General features: G+C 34.1%; 2 protein-coding genes across 3 annotated transcripts; one reads left to right on the top strand and one right to left on the bottom strand.

Annotated features, from left to right (window-relative positions):
• Window positions 1-1,660: 1,660 nt before the first annotated feature.
• On the top strand, window positions 1,661-21,570 carry LOC106670619 (CD109 antigen-like). The gene is made up of 26 exons (XM_014401117.2): window positions 1,661-1,791; window positions 9,065-9,242; window positions 11,641-11,803; window positions 11,873-11,943; window positions 12,014-12,065; window positions 12,134-12,264; window positions 12,366-12,539; window positions 12,604-12,825; window positions 12,885-13,313; window positions 16,193-16,387; window positions 16,457-16,644; window positions 16,699-16,964; window positions 17,015-17,076; window positions 17,134-17,307; window positions 17,368-17,598; window positions 17,850-17,981; window positions 18,519-18,687; window positions 18,742-19,009; window positions 19,144-19,321; window positions 19,390-19,636; window positions 19,698-19,933; window positions 19,988-20,146; window positions 20,210-20,406; window positions 20,476-20,647; window positions 21,014-21,119; window positions 21,180-21,570. The coding sequence occupies exons 1-26, from the start codon at window positions 1,721-1,723 to the stop codon at window positions 21,359-21,361; spliced, it is 4,653 nt and encodes a 1,550-aa protein (XP_014256603.1). The 5' UTR covers window positions 1,661-1,720; the 3' UTR covers window positions 21,362-21,570.
• On the bottom strand, window positions 20,567-26,130 carry LOC106670620 (pre-mRNA-splicing factor CWC25 homolog). Of its 2 annotated transcripts, XM_014401118.1 has the most exons (6): window positions 25,893-26,130; window positions 22,885-23,048; window positions 22,187-22,822; window positions 21,858-22,126; window positions 21,643-21,753; window positions 20,567-20,655 (listed from the first exon to the last, which is right to left on the bottom strand). In XM_014401118.1, exons 1-6 carry the CDS (start codon window positions 26,026-26,028, stop codon window positions 20,649-20,651), a joined length of 1,323 nt encoding a protein of 440 aa, XP_014256604.1. In that variant the 5' UTR covers window positions 26,029-26,130; the 3' UTR covers window positions 20,567-20,648. The 2 variants fall into 2 exon arrangements, with proteins under 2 accessions (XP_014256604.1, XP_024081801.1); XM_024226033.1 differs by lacking the exon at window positions 20,567-20,655 and having other exon boundaries at window positions 21,639-21,753.
• Between the last annotated feature and the right edge of the window lie 9 nt (window positions 26,131-26,139).

Genomic DNA, 26,139 nt, shown 5'->3' with positions numbered 1-26,139 from the left:
TTTTGCTTCTTTTTCAACCTAAAAAGTGAGGCACCCTTAGGGGGCAAATATCATCCCCATTGATCTCAAGGACCAGCAGCTCACCAAAAGCAATTCTGATACATGGAATCAGATTCAAGAGATTATCTATGTAGAATATGATAGACCGATGTATTGATTCTCGGCTGGAAGGCAAAAATGTTATTCGTGTATATACTGATAGAAGTAAGCGGGATGAAAATCCAGTAAACATTTCTTTTTTTCTCGAATGACAAGGCTGAGGAAATTGCAATTTCAAGGGCATCTTGGATATACATGGTCAGCTGGAATTTGGCTGGCATCCAAAAAAGTTATTTATATGAACAGCAAGGTAGCGATTAAGACAATTAAAAATCATGGACAATCGACTTTGTGTAGGATGAAGGGCTTGTCGGCATCCAAAATAATGATGAAAATCAACTGACTAAAGAGGCTGCAAAAGTAATCCAGCTACTTGTGGATTACTACAAATATCCCTCATCTCTAATTAAGAAATGCCTTGCAGCCACCGATGCCCCATCAGCTGTATTCCAGATCAGGATCCTCTGGCTTTCACCTCATCTATACAGATGGGTCCAGAACTGATGTGGTTGTGTATAGCAAAGTTCAGAGGACCATACTGATCTGGCACGTGCAAAAAAGATTGCTACATAAATTATTTTATTTATTTTAACTAACCGAGTTAATACTTACAATAATTAATCTTTCTGTCTGTACGTGTTCAAATTCTTACTACTGTATTTGCATATAAGATGATTGGTGTGAAAAGAAACAGAAGTGTGTGTTTGTATTATGTAAAATCTAACACTACTATAATACTGTAGCAGATGCAGGAATCTAGTTTCTATTATCTTAAACAAGAATATTTGCATTTTCCCCTTCACAAACAAGGCCTTGAGAGTTTATAATAACAGCATACATACCTAATCAAAGTCCATTTTGAAAAAGAATCATTTTAAAACGTTTTTCACTATCTTACTAAATGATGTTAAGGTCTGTATTTTGTGGTTTAGATTGAAATCAATTTCCAATCAAGTTAAAATATTCATAGAAAATTCAATTTATTATATGTATATCATCAAAATGAAAACTGTGTCATAGGCAGAATTCAAACATGGTTCATTTTGCAAAACCAAGTATAATAAATTGAAGATGTTTAATAAAAATAATCATAAAATGCAAGTTGGTAAAATATTGCAAACTTTTAAAAAATCATTTTTTATGATTTAATGTATTAAGAATATTTTGTGACAGATCACTGTATTGACAATTTGTCTGAATCCCCGCTTTGAACGGGGAGGAACTTGAGATTTTCTGATTCTTCAAAAACCACTGAACTTTACCTAATGAGGAAAGTACAAAGCTAATAAAGATAAAATGCAAATAAATTTGGTAGAATGATTACGGTGAAATGTACTGATGCAGAGAAAAAAACAATATATGCTGTGATTATTAAAAAAAAACAGTTAATCAGTTGAATCACATACATTTCAAAGTAGTTGATTTCACGGTAGAAAAACGCCAATTCTATCCAAACAAAAAGTGCAAAAGACTAATTAATTTCGTCTATTTCATTTCGATCTGATTAAATTATTAAACAGGTCAGGAACTGAAAAATCGGAAGAGAGGGGAGCCAGGAACTGCCTGTGGCGTGTTCATACTTCATTGTTCGGCCGACCGTCTTCCAGGAAACAGGCCAGCCATGTCGCGGGTCCTCTTCGTCCTGCTCTCCTTTGCGGTCATCACAGTACCTGCAACATCTTCCCAAATTCCGTGAGTTAAAAGCCTGTAAAAAAAATTAGATTGGAAAAATATTTTGTCTTATCCTTCGTAAAGGGATGAAAAAGTTTATAAGGGTGGCAAATACCCCCTTAAGATCTTAAGGAATGAGATCATCAGGAGAAGATATTTTGCTTCTCTTGAAATTGTTCTTTAATTTGTTGTTTCATGACCAAACTCATCTTCTCTGGTTGATCATATTTCATCAGTTTTGTATTTAATCTTAATTTTATGGCTTTATAAACTTTCATTCAGATTCTAAAAAACAATATAGCCAAAAAAAGTCTTAAGATGAGAGAGTCAATTGCCAAATACGTGATGGAAATTAAAGCTCAAAAGGTTTGCCTTTTAAAACGATTTTTGGGCATTTCTGCAACCCGCAATCGAAGGCAAAAAAGTATTCATTCAATAACTACTACTATAACGATCACGTAAATTAATTACTTCGTTAATTACTTTTACGTAAATGCAGGTATAAAAAATTAAATATTGCTGAAATAATAGAATTAAACTGAAATGTACCGACCAATCTGACGAAAAAACCTATTTTTGTCTAAATTCATGACAGATATCAAGGTAATCGCTCTGAATAAAATTTTTGAGGTAGGACGATTGACTACCAAGGGATAAATTGTTTCATACATTTATATTGCAGAGTGCAGAATTATTAGCTTAATATTATTGTACAGAGTATATCACGAAATATGTCCACTCTATAACATCCTTAATTTTGGTCCGATTTTGATTTATTTCTTTTCGTTGTGAAGTCGTTTTTAGATATTCCATTGGTTCCAAAAATAAGTTTTTGGTTCATTCTTTTTGACATAAAATATGTCCTGCTTAACTATTTTCAAATGAGACCCCTTGTTTTATTTCGGATTTCAAAAGAACCATTTTTAAAAATTTCCGTTGCCCGGGGTCGATATCTTAATTTTTGTAGAAGTTAATTGAAATGAGATTTTTACTAGGTATTAACACACACACACATCGGCCAATTACAATAAAAACCACTACAGGAAACTTGAGTTACCTATTTAGTGAAGAATGACAATTTTCTGCCTAGCAAATCATGGATGTGGATAAAAGCAAGAAAAAAAATGTACTGTCATTGTTGAGTTTACTCCTTTATTTTATCCACATCCAGGATTTTTCATTCCACTCTTTCTTTTGGGGTCATTTAAAAACTGTAGTGTACAAAACTCCTTTAGGTGCCATCGATCATCTTAAGGAGAGACTTATCATTACAATGGAAGTTTAAATCAATCAATTGGTTCCTTCATCAAGCTTTCGAGAAAAAAACTGTATTTTCTTTCAATTTGGCTTTATCCTTGAGTTTCAGTATAAAATTATAATATTGAAAGCTGATATTATCATTCCCAATTTAGTTTTCTATTTTTCACATGGCCATTTTGTTGCATATTATTTTACTTTTTTTTATACTCGATCAATCATAGAAATGATGAATGATGGAGTGAGTGCGGTGTTCAATCCTTTTTTAAAAAAGGATCGATCAATCATGCAAATGTTTGTGAGTCCAATTTTGAAAGTAGAGGTATAATCACTTACTTTCGCATATAAATTCAAATCTAAATTTTCAATAACGGAACCGTTACACAAATAGCTTATAATTGGGAAAGCTCAGTTCCATAAACGGGTATGGAAAACCCCCAATAAATGAGACGTTGTTGGACATTTGAATATTAAACAGAACGGGTGCCTTTGTCCTGTACATAAAGGCGTCCTCCTCAAAGTTCAAACTTAATTTGGAAAAAGTACTAGGTACGCTAAAATGAATACGGACATGAAACATATTCCGAAAGAGACATTAGTTACGTAAGTTTATCACAATAGAAATATTACTTGGTACCATTTGGAAGAATAAATTAAACATCTGGTATATTTATTCAATTAGCAAAAATAGTAACGATTTCTTTCAATTTTAAATTGCAATCTGGTCGTTCAAAATTTCTTAATTAGTCAAATTCTAATGGTACATATATACCCCACAATTTCTGACTAGACATTTTTATAATACTTATTATAGTAGAGCGTGTATGTTTAAAAAAATAATATTGACTAAAAACGTTAGTTTGCTTACAATGTTTCACAGTACTGAGTATTCGGTATACAAGGCATACCAATGTATGGAAAATGCTAAAACTAAACCCCTTTTTAATATAATTTGCAATAAATCGTAACGAGAATCAATAATTTTACAAAAATAACAGTCGCAACATAGTAATCAATCTTGTATAGATTTTTTCCTTCAGATCCAAGACTGCTTAGCATAACATAATCAAGCTTACTATAGTTCATTTTTTATTTCCTCGGATTTGTGTTTTCCATTTTTGTTACTTTTTCTTCGAGAGTCAGCCATGGATGGCTAGGTCGTTTGCTAGAACGTTCCATTCAAATATGCCTTTTTTTTTTCTTTTGTGCTAAAACTACATTTTCATTTTTTTATTTAATTTATTTATTAAAACTGGTCTTAGAATTAACGAGCAATTAGAATTAATTACAAAATATAAAAATATAGCTGTAAAAAAAATTTAAAATACAATGAGCGCAGGTTTAAATTTATAGTTAAGTAATTATTCAGAAATCGTGAGATGCGGTCTGGTGTGATTTAGGTTTCAGAAAACCATTTTCTTTATCGTGCCAACGTTTCGATCTTTATTGAAATCATCTTCAGGGCCTGGGATTTACAAACATTGTTTACATTTAACAAATACATGTAGGATTTGGAAAAAAGTGAATTTATACAATGCAAAATATATTTTTTTTATATTCAAAGTATTTCTACTCACTCAAAGTGTTTGTCTTCTGGGTAATTGTGCCATTCTTGCGTGTCGTGTTGAGAGTGCCAGCGAGATATTGCTGTTTTATATTTATATAAGTTGGATTTTGATTTTTATTCTATACCGACTTCCTTCCCCACCCCTTCAAAATCCAACATATATAAACATAAAACCGCAAAATCCCACTGGCACTCTCAACACGACACGCAAGAATGGCACAATTACACAGAAGACAAACACTTTGAGTGAGTAGAAATACTTTGATTGAATATTAAAAAATATATATATTTTGCAATGTATAAATTCACTTTTTTCCTCATCCTACATGTATTTGTTAAATGTAAACACTGTTTGTAAATCCCAGGCCCTGAAGATGATTTCAATAAAGATCGAAACGTTGGCACGATAAAGAAAATGGTTTCTTGAAAAATCGACTAACGCTCACTAATCACCACAAATTTCTTAGATAACAATACAAACAAGTCACCAATTTCTATAATACCCTTAAAAAAAGTTATTTGTTTCACCAAAGGGTTGTTCGATATGGGATACAAATAAATTGTGCGATATTAGACTGTGAACCAGACCGCATCTCACGATTTCTGAATAATTATCGATTAACGGTCACTAATCACCACACATTTTTACAGTTAAGTCTAATAGTACTTTTAATTAAAGTCTAATTAAATATAATTAAAGTCTAATGTCACACCTCGCCTTAGAAATGTTTGGGTTTTTACTGGCCATTTACCATAAATCGCTCAAAACGGCAATTTGTCCGTTTTGAGGCGAGCACGCTGTACTGGTGTAATCGAGAGGTCATCACAATTGTCAGACCACCTGTCAAGAATTAGTGGAACAAAGGCTGACAGGCTTCACTTTAAACTGTCAGCCTTTGAATTGGGCCAACCGATTCGCGGTTTTTTAAGTTTTGCGTTAAAAAATCCGCCGTAGATTAATTTTTATTCCATCATCTAAGCACGCCAAGTTAAAGTACCTATTGTGCTTCTAAAAAGATATTTCCTCGCTTTCTCATTGTAATGTAAAGCATTTGTGATTTATTGGGATTAAACACGCATTTGTTTTGCTAAGACCACGTCTTTATCCTCTCATTGCTTCGTTTTGAAGTTGCAGTTTACAGGAGGTCGAGACGATAACCGGTAAATCATCTGTACAAGCTACGAATTTTATTTCACTATTTAGCGAAAATTAGCTCGATTAATGAGTCGTATAGCACATTTTCGAAACTAGGGTCACAGAGTGACCCTTGGGCACACCCTTTTTTGACTTGCCGTGAATACTTTAGGTGAACTAAGCAGCTTTACGGCCATTGAAGTAGTTTTCGGTTAAATTATAAAGATTCATTTATTTATTTATTTACGGATCAAAATCCACTATAAAAAAAGACATTTTACAATAACAAAAAATATAAATAATGTGTAGAGATTAGTGACCGTTAATCGATAGTTATTCAGATATCGTGAGATGCGGTCGGGAGTGATGTAGGTTTCAGAAAAACATTTTCTTTNGGTACATATTTAATGAAAATAATGCTCTTTGTAAATATATAATAAGACTAGAGTGCGAGAATTAGTTGAACCAGTAAATGAAATAAATTGTAATAATTTTGTACAGTATGAAATATAAAAGCATTCAACTAAGGTTGTAGGATAAGGTTTTTCATAGATTGCACAGAACTATTGAGATTCATTGAATATTTTTTGTTTTTAAGCTAGTAAAGTATTGCTGGACACGAAGCTGTGTCAAGCGCACCTTGTACATCTAGGGAAATTAGGAACACTTTTCTTTTCTTTTAAATCAGATTCTACTTTGGTACCTAATAAGAGCGTCGACAGCCTTTTGTCACCCAAAGCGAAAAGCAATTTGTTATTATTTGGAAAGTAGCTATCTTGAGATAATATTTTTCAAGGACCATCATTTCCATCATAGTGTACATACAAAGCAGGATTGCTGCTTGACAATGATCATCGGCATATCGTTAAGGAATGACTCTCATTCTTTATTTGATGAGCACGTGCTCCTTGAAACTCTTTTACCCATACCAAAATATTCCCCTTTAACTTTTTTCTGTCGTTACGGCGAAGTGGTAGGGGATCGAAAAGTAATTTAGGATGGATGGAAAGCTTGGTATGGCACTTTTAGATAGGATCAATTCATGTACAAAAGGAATGTTAAGGACGTTGTGGATAGTGAGGTAACATGGTAAGGATTTTCGGATGACTTTTGATTGGAGGATGCGCTGGATTTTGGATGACTTGTCGGAACCACACAGTTCAATTCCTTAAGTCCAAAGTGAACGCAGTAAAGTCTTGAATAAAGTTAGTTTAGTGTAGGCGGTACTGGACATCTTTGTAGATGTCCAAGTATTCTGTTGTTTTCTCTTGTGTTTCATGTCAGTATGTTGTGTAGGTATAGTCCTGAGTATTTGTCTGAAGGCTTTTGATTGGAAAGAATGAATTGAATTTTTGAAAACAGTCCAACCCTAAAGTATACCATAAAACGCAGTTTTCCAATATACGTGTAAAAAACGAAAAACGTTTACACAATACCCATTATGTTTATAAATCGCAAGTCCGTCTTAAATAAAACAAACTTCACTCGGCAGTAATTCAGTTCAATTCCCTGCCATTAACAAATAAGCACTTGGCTTTTTTAAAAATAGCATCTGCTAAATTGAGCATGTGTGAGTTGCATCCGTAATTAAAATCGTTTCCCCCTTCCTCTAGTATGGACACTTCCCTTTTCGTAACGGCTTAATGAGGACATCACGATTCGTAACTGAAGCCGGGCCCGATTAATACAAGGACGGGCCACATGGAAAGAATCTATTAGCATGATAGGTCCATCTGTAATACGCTAGAGTCGGCCGATGTCAAAACTTCAAACCGAAGGATAAATTACCTAATCGGCCTTTCAAGAAAAACCCAAACTGTACAGGAAGCAAGAATGGAATAAGCAACCTTGCAGACGGATTGACCAAATTTAACATTGTCAAATGTACAAACTTGTTAAACCTAAAACAATAGATTTAAGGGTTGTAAATGAAAAACACATTTCGATTGTATGGGTGAGTCTCTCTCTAGAAATGGCAGACAAAAGCGATATTTTTGTCAACACGCTTAATTAAAATTAAAACTTTACAGAACTCGAAATGTCACTGTCCTATTATTAGTGACAATACATCGATCGATTATTTACAATGATTCATCCTGGAGGACTTCTCCATATTTAAGAGTTGGTGGTTAAATAAAATGGTTAATTTCACCGAGACCAATATTTTGATTGTGAATAAAGGTGAAATAATAATAAATTTTTAAATCAAAGTCAGTGGTATAAGTAAACAATATGTAGGGATTTTTTTTTTAATTTCAAAAATCAGATATATCTTGAAGAATGTCAAAGAAATATGGCCGATTTTCAGTAAAAACTTATACTTTCCTACTGTTTGTTTATAAATCTTTTTTTGATTTCTTTGTTTATAATTTCGTTGTTCACATGTATATGTTGTTTTATCTTGATTTTAAGAATATATTTAATCTTAAAACTCTCTTATTTTCTCGTGGTAAACTTATTTTTTTAAGAAACCTTCTAGGATTAAATAAAAAGTCTCATTCTTTCAAAGTACATTAGTAATAGTTTAAAACAATTAAATAACCGTTTATGTACCATTTTGCAAACGCAGACGGTGAACTCATTACCTCTGCTATTCATTGTTATTCAATTCAACTGTGTTTTTCCTATTAAAACGTTGAATAAGCGATACTTTTTGTTGTTTGATAATTATCATCTAATTGGTTGGGGTTTAATTGTCGGTTTTCACGCTTTTCCGATACGTCTATGATCAAAGAGAACTGCAGTAACTTTGCCCTCCTGAATTTTCAACAATTTATGTTAATTATTAATTTGATAGCACGTTCAAATATCCGTGATTAAGGCCCGGTGCCAGCAGAGTACAATTCTTCACCACGCAGTATTAATTAGTTACTACTGACAAAAAAATTGCTTTAGAAATAATTAAAAGCCCACTCACTTGATTTACATATTGGGAAAAGTATGAATTACCATTCAATATTATCATTATTCAATATGCAAAATTAGTCTCTTTTGATTATTTAGTTAACTATTGTTTCACTCTTGCAAATTAGAGTTAAGTTAATTGCAGCAACCAACAAAACTATTTCACTAATAATAATAATGATTAGATGTAATTCTGATGAAGGCTTTGTCAGTTTTTGATAATTTCATAAAATACCTTTCTAAAACTGTTGACAATTAAATTCCAGAGTTTGAAGTTTGATCATCTTCATACTGATCAGCATATTCTTCATACATTCTTTCGTGTCTGACAAACTGGAATGATCGAAGATGGTCAAGCTTCATAACTATTCATCACCTCGAAGACCTCAACACATCTGATTACACATCACACTGTTACTTTTTTTTTCCAGGTGTCATATAATAACAGCCAGCAGGACCATACGGCCAGACCAGATATACACAATCGGAGTACACATTTGCTCAGAAGAAGACGTGACTGTATCGTGTAGCATTCATAAAGAGACAGAATTAATTGCATCGGCTAAAATTACAATATATCCTGGCGGTGTGCAAACAATACCACTGAAGGTATGTCCAATTGTCATAATAATAAATGTGTTCATTTGAAAAAGGAAGTCACACAAAGAAAAATTCTTAATAGTTTACAGCTTGAGTTGTTCTATTGAAATTTGAACTATGAAGGCTCATGAACTTTCACAGATGGACTTTCATCTACTTAAATCCAAGAAATAAAAGTAGAAACTGCCATGTGAATTTAATTTTGTAATGTTGTAATTGGAATTTAAGTTTGAAAAAGATTATAAAATATTGGTAGATAAAATAACAAAGTTAAACAAAATCAAGTTTAACCAAATTAAAGCCATTAGTTAACATAAGGAAGAACAATAGAGAAAATAACTCGGTTGACACATGGGCACCTGCTTTTGGGCCAAAGCCCGCGCAGGTGCCCTTTATGCAGAGAAAGGTTGCTCGATGTGTCCCACATAATAGAGGCGTGTCATGCCTTGGCTCCATACAGAGAGCGTGTAGGCATGCCGCCAGATTTAAGAAGAGTCCTCGAGCACGGTAGCGAGTTTCAGAGTCCCCTGTTCCGCTTTTTAGGGGAAATTGGAGTTTTTCTATTGTATATAGTATGTCTTATGTGTTATGTGTCTATATGTTTTGTCTGTGTGCATCTATTTATTAGCGTGAATGGCGAGGGGTGTGGGTGAATATAACGTCATCATCACCCCTCGAACGATGAAAGCGAGTGAGTGTGTGTTCGGGGTCGATGGCGGAATATTTATAAAAGTACCCCATCGACCCCAATTTAGTTTTGTTTATGTGTAGGTCGGTGGAGGAATATCAAGTACTCCACCGACCAAACGGAATGAGTGTGCTGTATGGATGTATTTAAGTGTATGAATGTATTTATTTGTATGAATGTTGTGTTTGAACAGGTATAGAATATAGAATATAGACTTAGTGGGGGGCTGAAATGACCTAGATGTCGGTAGCCCCCCCCCCAAAAAAAAAAATAGTGAAAATATGGCCCACCCTCCCGACCTTATAAATGCAATCCAACTCATTGATGCTAAATGAGCAATAAAGAACATGGCAAAGAAAATGTGGCAGCATCAGTGGACTGGGTGGACCAAGAAAAAATTAGGTAAATATGGCCCCAAGAGAGACTAAACCACAGAAGAAGAATTATCCTAACTCAACTCAGCATCACGGTTGACACTTGGACACTTTTTTGGGCCAAAGCCTGCATATGTGTCTGGCATACAGAGAAAGGTTGCTCAATGTATCTCTAAATGGAGCGTGTCACTCCTTTGCTCTATACAGCAGTACTCTCGAAGGTTTATGCTCAAATACAGAAGTAAAAATTTAAGTCCTCTAAGGTGATATTTTTGTAAATGTAGATTTTTTCTACTGTGCTTATTGTATATGTTGCAGGCAGATAGTCAAGTTTAGTTATTTGATGAAATGACTAGGCAGATAGTTAAAATACAATAATTTGTCTATATAACTAAACACTTGCTCAAACGCCTTTGATTAAATATCAGACCCTGTTTAGTCAGTTGGTCAAACAACACAACATAGCTGTTTTCTTTTGACTCCCCCCAATGTCGAAACAACCAACACTTCAAATTCCCAGGTTTCTGTTGCACACGTTCTGTCTGATAGAGGTTGGTGGGAAATTGAGTGTGATTATAAGCCGGAACTTGAATCTGATGATATTACTTAAATGGTGCTGTATAAAATGTTGTTTGATAAATTGGCCGAAGTACACAGTGCCATTGGCCATAAAGTCAGGCAGGGACAATTTCATTTTTATTTTTTCATTTTGACTAACTGCCAAATGCCAAATTGAAACTTAGTGAAGTGCCTAGACTCTTGATGAAAACTTAATAAAGGGTCTACTCATACCAGTAATTTAAAATTTAAATAAATTACCAGGCATTTGACTGATTGACTGCAACATATATATAAAAAGTTGGGTGATAGATGTGTTAACACATATGATTATGTGTTAAATATTTTGTGATAATGTATTTATAAGCATGAATATGGATATAGCACAACAGCATCGATGGTAGAATATTAACTACTTCATCGACCCCCAATTAGTTTATATGTGTAATATCGGAGGAATATGGAATCATCTTACTTGAAAGAAAGTATGTAAATAAGAATAAATGAAAGAGTGTGTTTAGGTTAAAACTACATGTTAGGGACTGAAATGATCTTGTTGTCAGCCCCTACAGACTAAATTTCATGGTGGTACAGATAAGATCAAGTTGTCTCTGGACCAAAAACTGAAGTGGGTGATTGATGTGAAATAGCTTGCTCTAAGAAGGCAAAGGTTTGATTCCTCATGTATGCTACATGTATACACATATGTGCAATTGAATTTATATAATCAAACAATCAATAGTGACAATAAAATTAATGTGTTGATGTTGTTGTTTTTTGTCTATAGATTCCAGCTAGTATATCAAAAGGCAATTACAAGTTGGTGATATCTGGAATGGTTCATCATTCACACCGAGTTTTCCATAATATAACAGAACTTGACTTTAGCCCTGATCACGTTTCTTTGGTGATCCAGACAAGTCGTCCAATATATACTTGTTTACAAACAGGTATGTATCCATGTAACAATTGTATTGCCTGTTTCATTGTAATCTGACTCAATACTTTTAATTCAATAGTCCGTTTTCGTGTAATTGCTCTTGACACTGAATTGTCAGCATTTGACGATGCTTTGGAAATTACAATTCTTGTGAGTAATTTAACATGCTTTTATATATTGTATTCCTTTATTATATATGTTTTCAATGGTTAAAACATAGGACCCTGATGGTTTTGTGATGAAAAGATGGCTATCTGTGTTCACAAATAATGGTATTAGATATGCAAATATTCAAAAGTTGTTGAAATAGAGATAATTTTATTTTTATTTTTATTTTTAGGCATTGCAAGTTTAGAATTTGACCTACCAGTTTTGGCCAAGGAAGGATTTTGGAAAATTAGAACTAAAGTACATGAACAAATAGAAGATCAATTGATTAAAGTAATCAATTACTTTCCTCCCTTCTTTGAGGTAAGATGATAATTTTAAATAAACAATTAAAGAACATTCTGTGTTGATTCAGCTGGCTTGATTTACATCATAAAATAAATCTACTTAAAGATTGTTTGTAGGTATTTGTTGATACACCTAAATATATTTCCCTAAACGATGGAGAGTTCAGTGCTGATATTTACGGGATGTTTCCGACTCAAGAGTATATAAAGGGGAATGCGACATTGCGTCTTTCTCGAAGGATGCATAACTCAAAACATGAAGAACTCGTCTGGTCGCAGAAAATATTTATTGTATGATTTCAAATGATTATTTCTTTTTCTTCAAATATAAATGTAAAAATACATTAAATTGTAGAAACATAAAACTTTCAAACTCAATTTGCCAATAAAAGATTACATTAATCATTGGGCTAAAGATGGAGGAGAATTGAAATTAGATGTAGAAATGACTGATTTCCTCTACGGCTCAACCTCATCAGGATATTCTGTTTCGAAAATCGTACCTTTAGATGTTAAAATGAGATTTTTGTCAAAAGGAGCAGTGTTATTCAAAGCCCCTTTTCCTTTTATGCTTTATGTAAGTACAAGGAAGACATAAAATAAAAAGTCATACTTTTTATCAATTATTTTTTTTAGCTTTCTATCGAATACAGTGACGGAAGTTTGATCGAGCCTGAAACATTAAATGAATCAGAGATCAAAATAACCATCCAGTTTCAAAATGAGGAAAGGCCACTTAGTAACATCAAATTGCAATTATATCCTTTTGATTTTATCAGCACTTCCGATTACCTCATCCCAGATATTGATTCTTTGGAAACTTTCACCCAAAAGGGAGTCTTGGGCATGAAAGTGATACCAGAACCTGAAACTGAAACAATAAAAATCCAAGCTAGTTTTTCCAGGAATGAAAGTTCCATAGCAGAAGCAGTAGTTTTTTGTAAATCCAACAGAGAAAAACACGGAAATATAAAGGTGTCAACAACTACTACCACACCCGTGGTAGGCGAATATTCAGTTTTCCATGTCAGTACAGATGTCGTTATTCACAGTTTCCAGTACTTAGTGAGTGAGTTCAGACTTTTTTTATTGCTTATCTGTTAACATTTGTTTCCTAACTGTTTGAGTGGTGGTTTCATAATTGGTGGAACGTTGTCAAAATCTTGTTTATTCTAATTTTAATTTGTAGACACTTTAGAAATTAATTCTTTTTCTGCTGAACATAAAGCATAGATAAACAGACAGAATTTGATATGCCAACAATTGTTCATTGTGAAAAATCTAAAAATAAATCTTTGTGCAGCAATAATAAATAAAATATCTGATGATCAGGTTAAAAATTACCTGTTTTTCTTTTTACAAATATTTAAAGGAGATATGAGTGACAAAATAACACATACTCCAACCACTGAATCTGCACATTTGTTTGGCAGATGAAATCATAGAAAATCAGCATGTGAAAATCTAAGAATAGATCTTCGTGGCTCAACAATAAACAAACTATCTGATGATCGGGTTAAAAATTTACCGGTTTTTCTTTTTACAAATATTTAAAAGAGACATGAGTGACAAAATAGCACATATACTAGCCACTGGATATGCACATGTTTGGCAGATGAAATCATAAAACATAGGGAGTCAGGATGTTCTTGACACAATATTACACTAAGAGACACAGAATGTGTAACTTCATTGTTTTTTTGCTTTTGATGGTTTATTATTATATCGGGTTGTCCGGAAAATAATGCAGGATTTTAAGTTTTCATTAAAAAAAATCTATATAAAATATTCTGTTTACGTTTACAGGATTACTTATTTGTATGAATGTCAACACTTATTAATCCTCTTCCAAATGATATTGTTTGTTTACCTCTGTAGCATTCCGCTACTTGGAAATAATTCAGTCATCCTTATAATGTCAAAGCGAGAATTTCGTACGATTTTCTTTTACGAGTTTAAACTCGGCCGAAGCGGAGCCCAAACGGCTAGAAACATTAACCAAGTCTGGGGCGAGGGTTGTGTTAGTGAGTGCACTGTGCAAAGGTGGTTTAAAAAATTTCGGGAGGGAGATTTCAGCCTTGAAGATGAAGAAGGTCGTGGAAGGCCTTCCTCTCTTAATGATGATGTTCTGCGATCAGTGGTGGAAGAAAACCCCAAAACAACTGTTCGAGAACTTGCAGAGCAACTCAAAGTCAGTAAAACGACCGTCGCTGACCACCTCAAGGCGATTGGAAAAGTGAAAAAACTCGAAAATTGGGTTCCACACTCATTAAACGATCGCCAAAAAATCAGCGCTTTGATGTTTGTGCATCACTTCTTTGTCGAAACAAAAATGACCCATTTCTGGCCAGAATTGTTACATGTGACGAAAAGTGGATTCTCTACGATAACACTAGACGTTCTGGACAGTGGCTCGACAAAGGAGAAGCTCCAAAGCCCCCAACTCATCAAAAAAAGGTAATGGTTACGGTATGGTGGGCTTCATTTGGTTTAATACACTACAGCTTCTTAAATCCTGGCGAAACCATCAATGCTGAATCATACTGTAACCAAATTAATACCATGCATCAGAAATTGGCAGTAATGAAGCCCTCTTTGGTCAATCGGAAAGGGCCCATTTTGTTGCATGACAACGCTCGACCACATGTGTCACGTGTAACGTCACAAAAATTATTGGAGCTTGGCTATGAAACTTTGCCTCACCCACCCTACTCTCCGGACCTCTCGCCTACTGACTACCATTTTTTTAGACACCTGGACCACTACTTACAACACATAATATTCAAAAATCAAACGGAACTGGAAAATGCATTTATTGACTTTATCAATTCTAAAAATTCTGAATTCTACTCAGACGGAATTAATAAGTTACCAACACGTTGGGAGAAATGTATTGAGAGTATGGGAAATTATTTTGATTAAAGAACATTGCTTTAAAGTAACTAGTTTCTTTTTTTTTGTTTAATACCAAAATCCTGCATTATTTTCCGGACAACCCAATAGTATTTCATAATTCAATTTGAGTTGTGCTCATTTTTCTTAATAAACTCAGCCCTATTGTCACTTCAGCATGTTTAGTGACTTAGTTAATTATTATTATGATTATTTAAGATTGTGAGATGCGGTCTAGTGTGACGTAGGTTTAAGAAAAACATTTTATTTATCGTGCCAACGTTTTGATCTTTATTGAGATCATCTTCAGGGCCTGGGATTTATAAACATTGTTTAAATTTTACAAATACACGGAGGATGTGAAAAAAATGAATTTATACAATGCTAGAAATTTTAGACTCATTCAAAGAACGCAGAAAACAAACTTTGAGTGAGTACAAATACTTTGACTGAATCTAAAATTTCTAGCATTGTATAAATTCTTTTTTTTTTCCTCATCCTCCTTGTATTTGTAAAATTTAAACAATGTTTATAAATCCCAGGCTCTGAAGATGATCTCAATAAAGATCAAAATGTTGACAAGATAAAGAAAATGTTTTTCTAAAACCGACATCACGCCAGACTGCATCTCACGATCTTCAAATAATCAAAAACAACATTATTGGTTCTCTTTTTTGAATTAGCAATTGGCTTGCTACAGACAATCAGTAACACCCTCTGTAGTACTTTATAATATAAGTTATTGTACTTGGCACACAGATTCACTCACCCTTATTAAAAAACAAAATTATTACTTTATAGTGTATCAGAGCAGTTGTTTCTCAAGGAAGCATCCTCCGCCCATTTCTTTGCACAATATACCCATTTAATTTATCAAATCAGTATGATAGCTACTTTTGCAGCTTGTATTCCTTCCCATTTATTCATGGTTTCAAGCCTTTCTCTTCAAAATTCTTCATATATTATATACACCTGGAGAAACAGTTTTTTATATCTGCATTTTAATGTTTTATTTCAAGGGAAAAATTAAGTTGAATATTTATTTTTTATAGATTGTATCCAAAAACAGCATATTATTAGCTGGTGAAAAAATTGTTAATGATGTATTGCCCACAATCACATCATTCAGCATACCAATGAGTGCTAATATGGCACCGGGTTTCAGAATTATTGTATTTTCAAGGCTTGGCCAGATTTTAATTTCTGACAGCCTTTACCTACCTATGAATGGATTCAATCGTTATCAGGTACCAATTTTATAAAAGGTTTTATAATTATCAAAAATGCCAAAAAATTTTGTTTTACTTATATAAAAGATGGACCTCGTCCTCAACCAAGGCAAAGACCATAAAGGAGACATTGTGGAGATAATTGTAAGCGGAGATGAAGGTGCTTACATATCAGTGAATTCAGTGAGGGCTATTGCCTACAAACTACAAGCAGGAAATGAGCTTTCTATGTCAAGAATGACAGAAAGCCTGATGGCTTTTGAAAGATTCAAAAGGTAGTATAAGCTACAATATTCAATATTGTTTTTATGTCTTGTTTTAATTTTCAGTCATTTGAACAAGGTTGAGAGAAATTCAAGAAATGGTGAAAGCCCAAAAGAGATCACTTATTATCAAACTTGGGACTACGGAATAAACACCACACACACTTTCACTTTAGCGGGACTCGTTTTATTTTCAAATTTAGTACAAAATGATAAAGGTCGTGAAATAGAATGTATTGGTATTTTCCAATGCTATAGAGGAGGATGCTTCAATGAGACTCAACTTTGTGATGGGAAAAAGGATTGTCGTGATGGATCTGATGAGCTAAACTGTAAGTTTTTAAATTAGTTCATTAAGCCATGCTAATAAATATTTCTATAGGCAATCCAAAATTGGTGTATGATGACTATTTATTTTCTATAACAAGGCTAAGCCCATCACAAGTAAGTGGTGCTAACATTTTGAAAACAAGTTGGAAATTTATATTGTGCTTTGTACAGTTTCTATTCGATTCTGACTACGGAGACTGGGGTTGGAGAGAGATAAAAAAAAACGACCATGAAGGTGATGAATACGAACTTGTAAATGCACCTGTAGTTGCAGACGATTGGTACATCAACGCATTCAGCATCAGTTCCCGACTAGGGTTTAGTATTATAGAAAGCCCAGTCAAAGTATGCCACAGAATCGTAAATATTGTGAATTGTAATGTAAAAACATGTTCCTGCTTCTAGTATTCCTCAACTCGAAAATTCTCAGCTCATCTAACTGGGCCGAGTGAGTGCAGGAGGGGTGAGCAAGTTGGACTCAGGCTTCTTCTTTACAATCATGAAAACTTAAGAACTCTTGCATTTGTTAGATTAATTCATTCCTCAAGCTATAAGTTTGTATATGTACCTAATGGAGGAATTGTAACAAGTTATAACGCCCAGCTACTTGGTGGCGATCACCATATTCTCATTTATGTAAGAACATGTTTTATTACCTCCTATCGTCATGCTTTGCCTATTCTCGCTGTTTTGTCTATCAGGCATAAATAAAATGTAGAATTATTCTACAATAAATTAAAGGCATTGATAACAAATCACTGAAAATAGCCCAATTGTATATGACTGAAAAAAACCAGAAAGAACAGGCAGATCTGATGATCAAAGAGATCATCTCACAGACCAGAAAACCAAATCGTATGATGATTATGTTATTTATTTTTTTCAAGATTCCTGCATCAGAGCAAGTGAGAATTGATGTTCCGATATCACCGACAATCGAAATTGGTGAAATTGAAGTGCAAATAACTGCAACTGCCCATGCCACTCTAAGTTCAGTTTCACATACAATAAAAGTACTCGTAAGTTTAAAAAAATTATTTGTTTAAAATGATTTTAATGTCATTTGTTTTTATGATCAAAGTACTAAAGTATCAAACTTGGAAATAAAACAGTGAAATGTACTCCTCTAATAGAAATGATGAATGATGAGTGAGTGCAGTTCATTCCTTTTTAAAATGAAAGTTCCTACTCACAGTAAGTTGTTTTGCAAAGATCCAGATTTTGAGCCCTTAGCTCATCAGGTTGAAGGATTTCTATTAGGAAATTAAAAAACATAGGAAATCCTTCAACCTGATGATGAACTAAGGGCTTGAAATCCGGATCGTTGCAAAACAACTTACTGTGAGTAGGAACTATCTTTTTAAAAAGGAAGCTCCTCTAATTTTTTGTTCTAATTTATTTTATTAAAATCATTATATGAACTTGTGTCTGCATTCCCAACTATATTTCTTAACTTGCTTACTATTTTAATACAAAAACATCTTTATGCATAATTCTTGTTTTATTGATGATGGTTGTTCTGTAAAATAAATATAATTGAAAATTGTTTTTTGCAGCCTGAAGGAGCTCGTATTAGAAGGCATACTTCCAATGTAATTGATCTAAAAAACAGAGCTCTTGTTAAAACATACTTCGACATTCCTGTAGAAGAGACTCCAATCATTCCTTATTCTGAGTGGAGAAGATTTATTTATGGGAGTCCCCAGGGCCATGTTTCTGTTACTGGCAAGTATATTGTTTGATTAAAGCATAATGATTGTTATAAAATGCCGTTTTTAGGAGATATCATAGGCCCTATGAAAGAAGTGGAAAGTCTGAATACATTTTCATTACTGGGACATCACGGGAAAGGAACAGAAGCACTTGCGTTTGAGTTTGCATTCAGCATCCTCACTGTCCACTATTTCAGATTGACCAACCTACAACTTGAGCTAGACGAATTTAAAAAGCGGTTAAATCATGCAACCGTGCTTTATGCCGGAATAATGAAAAGATTCCATCCGGATGGCTACTTTACAAATTGGGATTCTGGGCAGTCGAACGTATGGTAAACATTAATTTTATCCCTTTAAATTTCTATACACAAACATCGGAAAGGGTTCAGGGTTCAGACTCAGACAAACCACTTATATTTTCTCCCATCAGAAAATTTATTTTATTTTAGCGTGGCCCGTGTTAAAGGTTAACAGCTTGGGTCGTGAGGATACTTCAGAGCGCTATATACGCAGATTGGGAAAATATCCTATACATCGACAGGAACATATTTATGCTCTCCTTACAATGGCTTGCCCGTATGCAGTCCCCAAATGGAAGCTATTCTGATATTGCTTACTACAACCAATTGCACAATAAGAAAACAGTCAGTTAAATCACACCTATAATAATTCTAACATTTTTTGTTTGTTTTCTGTTTTTTTTTAATTTTAGCAAAGTGATGTAGCTTTAACAGCTCATGTATTAATTTCCTTGAACAAATGTTCACAATTCGTTGATGGACCTGTAAGAAGGGATGTAATCAAGGCGATAAACAATGCTGTTACTTATCTTGATATCGCAGTGTTGGAAGAAAATGATCCTTATAGTTTAACTATTGCTTGCTATGCATTAACATTAGCCCAAAGCGATACATCACTTCTTTTTATAAGAATATTAAATCTAACACTTTACGATAATGGTAAAATTTAATATTTTTCAATAAATAATTAATGTCTGTCAAAATTATTTATTATTTTAAGACAACAACCCATACTGGGCACGTCAGCCAGTTATGGGGAATCCAGTAAAAATAGAAAACCAGAGGCCGTTCATCCAGCCAAGGCTGTATTCAGAAGGTGACTCCATTGCTGTAGAAACTACAGCGTATTTTTTGCTGATACTCATCAGCTTGGAAGGTATAACGCCTATGGTAGACAAAACTGTGTTATGGTTGAACACGATGAGGATGTCGGACAATAGTTTCATTTCCAAAACAGTAAGTTTAAAACAGACAAATGTATTTTTTTAAATAATTTATATCTCCTTTCAGGATACGATAATCGCTTTAGAAGCACTGACTGAGTATGCGAACAGAGCAAGGCTCATGGATATAACTAAAATGGCCATTTCAATTGACAGCTCTGCCGATTCAGAGTTGACACATATTCTACACATTGGAAATAAATCTCTAATGAATAAAGAAATAGAAGTATGTATACTTTTCTAAATCTAAATTATATATGTATATTACAACAGTTTGTAATTTTTACAGCTTAGAAGTATCTGGGGTCATTTAAACATCCTGGGCCAAGGTGCTGGATTGGCTCTTGTACAAATGGATCTGTCGTACGGTGTTGACGTTGACACTTTTCTTGACAAACCTACCATAGACAGCTTCAGTCTTAGCATAAATGAATATTATATGGAAGAAAGGAACAAGTCTGCAATAATAATTGAAGCCTGCACTAGGTAAATACATTTCTTTAATATACAATATATTACAATTTAAAAAATGTACAATAAAAATTATTAATGTAGATGGCTCCGCGCATGGCCTAACTCTTCTGGAGCAGCTGTTTTAGAGATTGACATCCCATCGGGCTATCAATTAGTCGAGTCTGAAGCAGAACGGCTAGCCCTGTACAGTTCTCATCCTACACTGAAGGATGCTCGGATTCTTCCCTCAAAAACAATATGGTTTTTTGATTATGTTAGTACCTAAAAAAATCAGGATACGATAAAGTATAATTAACTGTTTGTTTATTTAGAAATCGTGAGATGTGGTCTGGTGTGATGTAGGTTTCAGAACATTTTCTTTATCGTGCCAACGTTTCGATCTTTATTGAGATCATCTTCAGGGCTCAAAGTGTTTGTCTTCTGTGTAATTGTGCCATTCTTGCGTGTCGTGTCGGGAGTGCCACACTGCATCAGACCAGACCGCATCTCACGATTTCTAAATAAATATCGATTAACGGTCACTAATCACCACACATTTTTACACGAGATTAACTGTTTGTGTTGACCTTCCTTTAAAAACTTATTTTGAAACATCTCAAATATTATTGATCCTTTTTAGATACCAAAAGAGAAATATTGTTTTAACCACACGGTAAGGCGGTGGTTCCCAGTTGCCAATATGACACTTCACAGACAAGCCTTATTATTTGAAGAGAATAAAAGAGGTATTGTCCACTTTGCTTAGTTTAAAATTTGAAAAATAATAATTTGTTATTTAATTACAGAAAATTTCGTCCAAGTTTTGTTTAACTCGACACCCCTTTACACGCTGAGCATCTGTGAAGTCTGCGGCTCTTATCAATGCCCATATTGCCCATACTATAATTCAGTAAGCATTCTAGCACCAAGGCCAGTAGATTTTGCAATTTTAATTCTGATTATTTTCACATACGAAAACTTGCTATAAATCAAGCCAATTTTGATTGGTTGAATAATTAGGTTATTATTCTAGCTCAAAGTTACATTTATTATTTAAGGGTGAACAAGCTATGATGTTTTATGACCTCACTTGTTAATAATACACCTCACAAATTACCCTCCAAAAAACTAAATTAAATATGTATTTGAATAAATGTTTATATTATAAATAAATACTTAAGTTATTTTTATAATAAACCTCCCTAATTATTTATAAATTATGAACAAGCATAAATAAAAATATTGAACTAAAAGAAATTTTTACATTACCTCCGTGCAAAGTTCTTATCCATGGCAAAACCTGATCTTTGTATGTTGTTGATGTTGGCTTTAATCCTTTGCTCCACTGATGCGTCAGAAGTAGCCAGACTCATTTGTTTCCTAAATTAAAAATATATTAAAAATATCTTCTTTTATACCTTAAATTATTTGTTATAATCGATTTACTTGTGGCAAAGACAGATTTCTTCCTGATCTAAACTTACTTCATAAATTCTGTGTCATATTCTTTATCATTCTTCTTGCTCTCTCGTTTTTCCACTTCTTTGTAAATCTGAACATTCTTCTTTCTTGCTTCTTCTCTCCACTTGGCGTTGATCATCATTTCTCTTAGCTTGTCTTCTTTTTCCTTCTCGCTCAACTTGACGGGTTTGTGGATCGGTTTTTGCGGAAGTTTGGCTTGAGGTTTTTTCCCATGGTCACCTGCATGTTTTTGTTCTTGTTTTTTTACAGGAACTGACTTGCCTCCTGGCATCTATAAAAAAAATTTCCTTTCAATAAAAAAATTAAATGGGGCAGAAACAAAATCACTTACGACTAAACCGTAGCTTTTCTTTAATCTTGGTCTATCATCATCTGAAGAGTCATATCTTTCTTTTCTTTGTTCAGGAGATTTCGATTTGGCCCTCTTATTTTTTTCAGGTGTCCTGCCTCTATATGATTTTTCCCTTTTAACTTCGTTTGGAGAGGTCTTTCTATGCCTGCTATATCGTTCTGGTGTACTTCGTTTTTCTTTTTTCTTATACCTATCTCTATCTTGGGATAGTTCTCTTCTTCTGCTAGAATAACGGTCGTTACTATGTTTATGTCTATCAGGTGATCTTTCATAGGAAGAACGCTTTTTCCTTCTCACCGTTTCCTTTTTATCTTTAGGGTCGTCATCATCAGAACTGTCAGAATCTGAACTGGAGACTTGTTTTTTCTTCTTTTTCAGTGTGGTATCATCAGAACTATCTGAATCGCTTTTTCTTTTGTTTTTACGTTTACCTTTATCATCACTGTCTTCACCATCATCGTCCAATTTCTCAACAAGCTCTTCCAATGTTTTGACGCCATATTTCTTCAACATTTTTGAATATTTCTCTGTGATCAGATCGTCGATGTTTTCTCTCTTGTGCTTTTTCTTCTTCTTTTTCTGCTTTCTCATAGTAGCTTCTTGACGAGCTTTTAACTGCAAATTTCAAACAATCAATGATATAAAAAAAAAAATTGCTTCGTTAAATAATAACCTACCAAATTTTGCAACTTCTTCAACTTGACGGGATTCTTCAAAAGCTGCCTCCTCATCTCAAGTTCTTTTTGCTTTATTTGCTCAAGTGGATCTTCTTTCACCTTTCTTATAACATCCACTTGAATATTGCTATTAGCATTGGCAAAAATTGATACTGGGAGAATATCTGAAAAACAAAAACCTCACATATTAAACTGAAACACTACCAATTGTGAAAGCTACAAATTTGAATAAAAAAGAACAATGATTGTGACTGACAGGTAAAGGCACAAATGAAATAAGTAGAATAATATCGAATAGCTCACAAAAGACTCAGCTAAAGGCATATTTGTAAATGGTAAGTGAAGGGGCCAAAATCAAAACCTTGAAGTTAAGGAAATACAAATGGTCTACAAAATCAAATGCCAGAGATGGTTGCAAGCTTAATGTGGTCGTAATGGCTGAAATAACTGTCAGATATATATTTAAGTTAGAAATTCCATAGTTTGTATTCCCGAACATACAAGTTGAATTGGACAAAGGCAACAATGGGATAATAACTAAAAGAAAATGATATGTTCATTGAAATATACCCCATTGCTTTCAACATCTTTCTAAAGAGAACCAAAGTCAAAAATATATCTTTTTGAAAAATCAAGCTATGTCAACAGCTCTGAAAATGCCAATTGGTGACATGTCGGTAGAGTATGGAGAATGAGGCAAAGTCTGTCATCCAAGATCCATTAATTTTGCTCCTTTATTTTTTTTAGGTTGTGCAGGCAAGCATTGCCTGAAGTTGTAATAGGCCTATTTGATTAATTAAACATTAATCAAAGTTTCTACTTTTTCAATAGCACTGGTCCCGTAATCATAGTACATCTCTCTCTAGTGATGGTTTGGCAAAGCAGCTCTTAGTGCATAATACCTTTGGCAGTGCAAAAAACATTGAACGAAGCTTTTTTCAGATGAAGGTAAGGTTTAGGAAATATTCTAGATTATTCATCTTGGGAAAACATTGATTCGACCACATAAAATTTTCCCCCCTTGGGGCCCATTTTCCATCATGAGTGACATTTCCTATTGAAAAAAATCGATCTGTTTTTAGGGGCTACATGTAAAGCTTGATGGCATCAGTTAAACTTGCAGTAGAAAATTGTCTAGCTTTATTTTTCCCATTGCTGCAGATAATACTGGACGGTTAATTAAGAGAATTTGAGGTGGAAAGCTATCTCAGCATGTTTCATAGGAATTCCGAATTATGTTTTATTTTGATGTTTAGTGTTTTTAATATAATGTTGTGTGTATATCATTTACTTTTGGGTTGTCAAAAGGCATTCGATAAACCCCCCTAGAGATAGGCAGACCAAAATGATCAGAAACTACAGATTCATCATCCTGCAGACCTCAAAAGGAAATCTCACAGCTAACTAATTAGAGTTTAATACAACAAAGTGTAAAAAAACATTGGTGTTTACCTTAGAAAAGATTGCATTACAATCACACCTATATTAAAAATCCTGATCGTCAATCACACAGGATTTTTTAAATTATTTTATTTGTACCCTATACATATTCATACATATTACAAATGTGATTAGAATTTTTTTCACACGGTCACAACACTAATACTAATGCAAGCACTGCACCAGGAGGATACATGCCCTGAGAAACCAGCCAATAATGGCACTTAGTGTGACGGATTAAGGGGCAAGGAGGTCGCGAGGCCACTGTCGATTAAGGTGACATGGAGGGTTCTCGGGATGGAAATTTGAAGAGATAGTTTGGGCAGTAAGGTTAGGATGAATCATGAGGTTGATACTGCGCCATTTAAGAGCTATTGTAGCCCCCATTCTATGTCTATAGCACATCGAAGTCCTACTTCATCAAGGAACTTGATTAGTATGCCTGGTTTTTAGTGGTTGAATCTCTTCTATGGTCACATTGTACATCCCAAAGCACTTCCTCCTGCACCACAGTTTGTAGTAGGTATGTCTCCTCTGCCTCTTTGCAGAATCTGCATGTGCCATCTTGTATTATTCCAATTTTCTTTAAGTGTCCATTTAGCAGTGTCCTGGATTTGCGGTTTAATCCAGCTTCCTTTGGCACATTCTGTAACTGCTATCCTTCCGAAATTTGTTAAGAGATTCTTGGATTGTCTGTGTCCAATGAGTGAATTCCTTCATTTTCTTTTGGCCCTTCTGTCTGAGGTACTCATTGATAGTGTGGGTTCCTATCAGCAGTATAGCAGCCCCTCTCCTTGCGAGGGTGTCTGCTTTCTCGTTGCCTTCTACTCCCATGTGCCCTGGGACTCAACAGAAGCTGGCTTTGTTCTTCGTAACTAATAAGTTTAATTTGGTTTTGTAGTTCAACACCATCTTTGAACTAATGATATTAGAACTTAGTGCTTTGATGGCTGTTTAGCTATCAGACATTGTAGCTATGTTCTTGTTTTTGTAGTCAAGTTGAATTGAGTACATCTCTCGATTGCATGAACCTCAGCTTGGAAGATATTGGTGTATTTACTCATGGGTTCTGAGGTTGGTTATCACATGATAATGGGATTATTTTAATTGCACTTTACCCTAACACTGCCCACTTACTTCAACCCTTGGCCTTTTTCGTCCATTTATTTTGCTTATTTAACTCATTGCCTGTCATCCCTAGGAACATTCGCGAACTTACAGTGTCAGCTTTTGGAGCAATGGAATTAATGTCGAAATTTCCAATTATTTTTACTTTACGTAGAGGTTTCTTAGATTTTAAGGCTAGCTGGCAAGAAGGAAATTTGGGCTATAAAATGAACACAAGCAAATTGCAATAATACCACTACTAAAGTTTATACACCTCAAAATTCAGTGAATTTTTTTTTTCAGTATGTCAGTTACTGGTTCGTTTACCCTATACAGTTAGGTACACTAGGTATACAAATCACTTCGTAGGGACATCAGTAATTTTATTAATGATAGTAAAGCTTTGTATCTATATTCAAAAAGACTCGTGGTATCAAATAATAGCTAAAAGATGAGTTCACCTTTATCCACATCGTTAAATCCGTTTTGGTTTTCGAAAGCTTTGTCGATCTTCTTTCCCAGAAGGTACTCCTCGGTGTCGACGTTATTGGCGTTGTTTTTATACATCCATTCCAGTTTTGGAGTTTCTTCGTCCATCTCGTAAGTCGTAAGGGAAGAAAAGACAAGAAAACACTCAAGTCGTAAATTTACGAGCGTGTAATATTTACAAGAGGTTTCTTGACAGTTACCATCGTTGACCGTATCGAT

Source organism: Cimex lectularius, unplaced genomic scaffold, assembly GCF_000648675.2.
Source record: "Cimex lectularius strain Harlan isolate CLEC.00 unplaced genomic scaffold, Clec_2.1 scaffold58, whole genome shotgun sequence".
Classification (NCBI taxonomy): domain Eukaryota; kingdom Metazoa; phylum Arthropoda; class Insecta; order Hemiptera; family Cimicidae; genus Cimex; species Cimex lectularius.
This window is presented reverse-complemented; position numbering and strand designations above follow the sequence as displayed.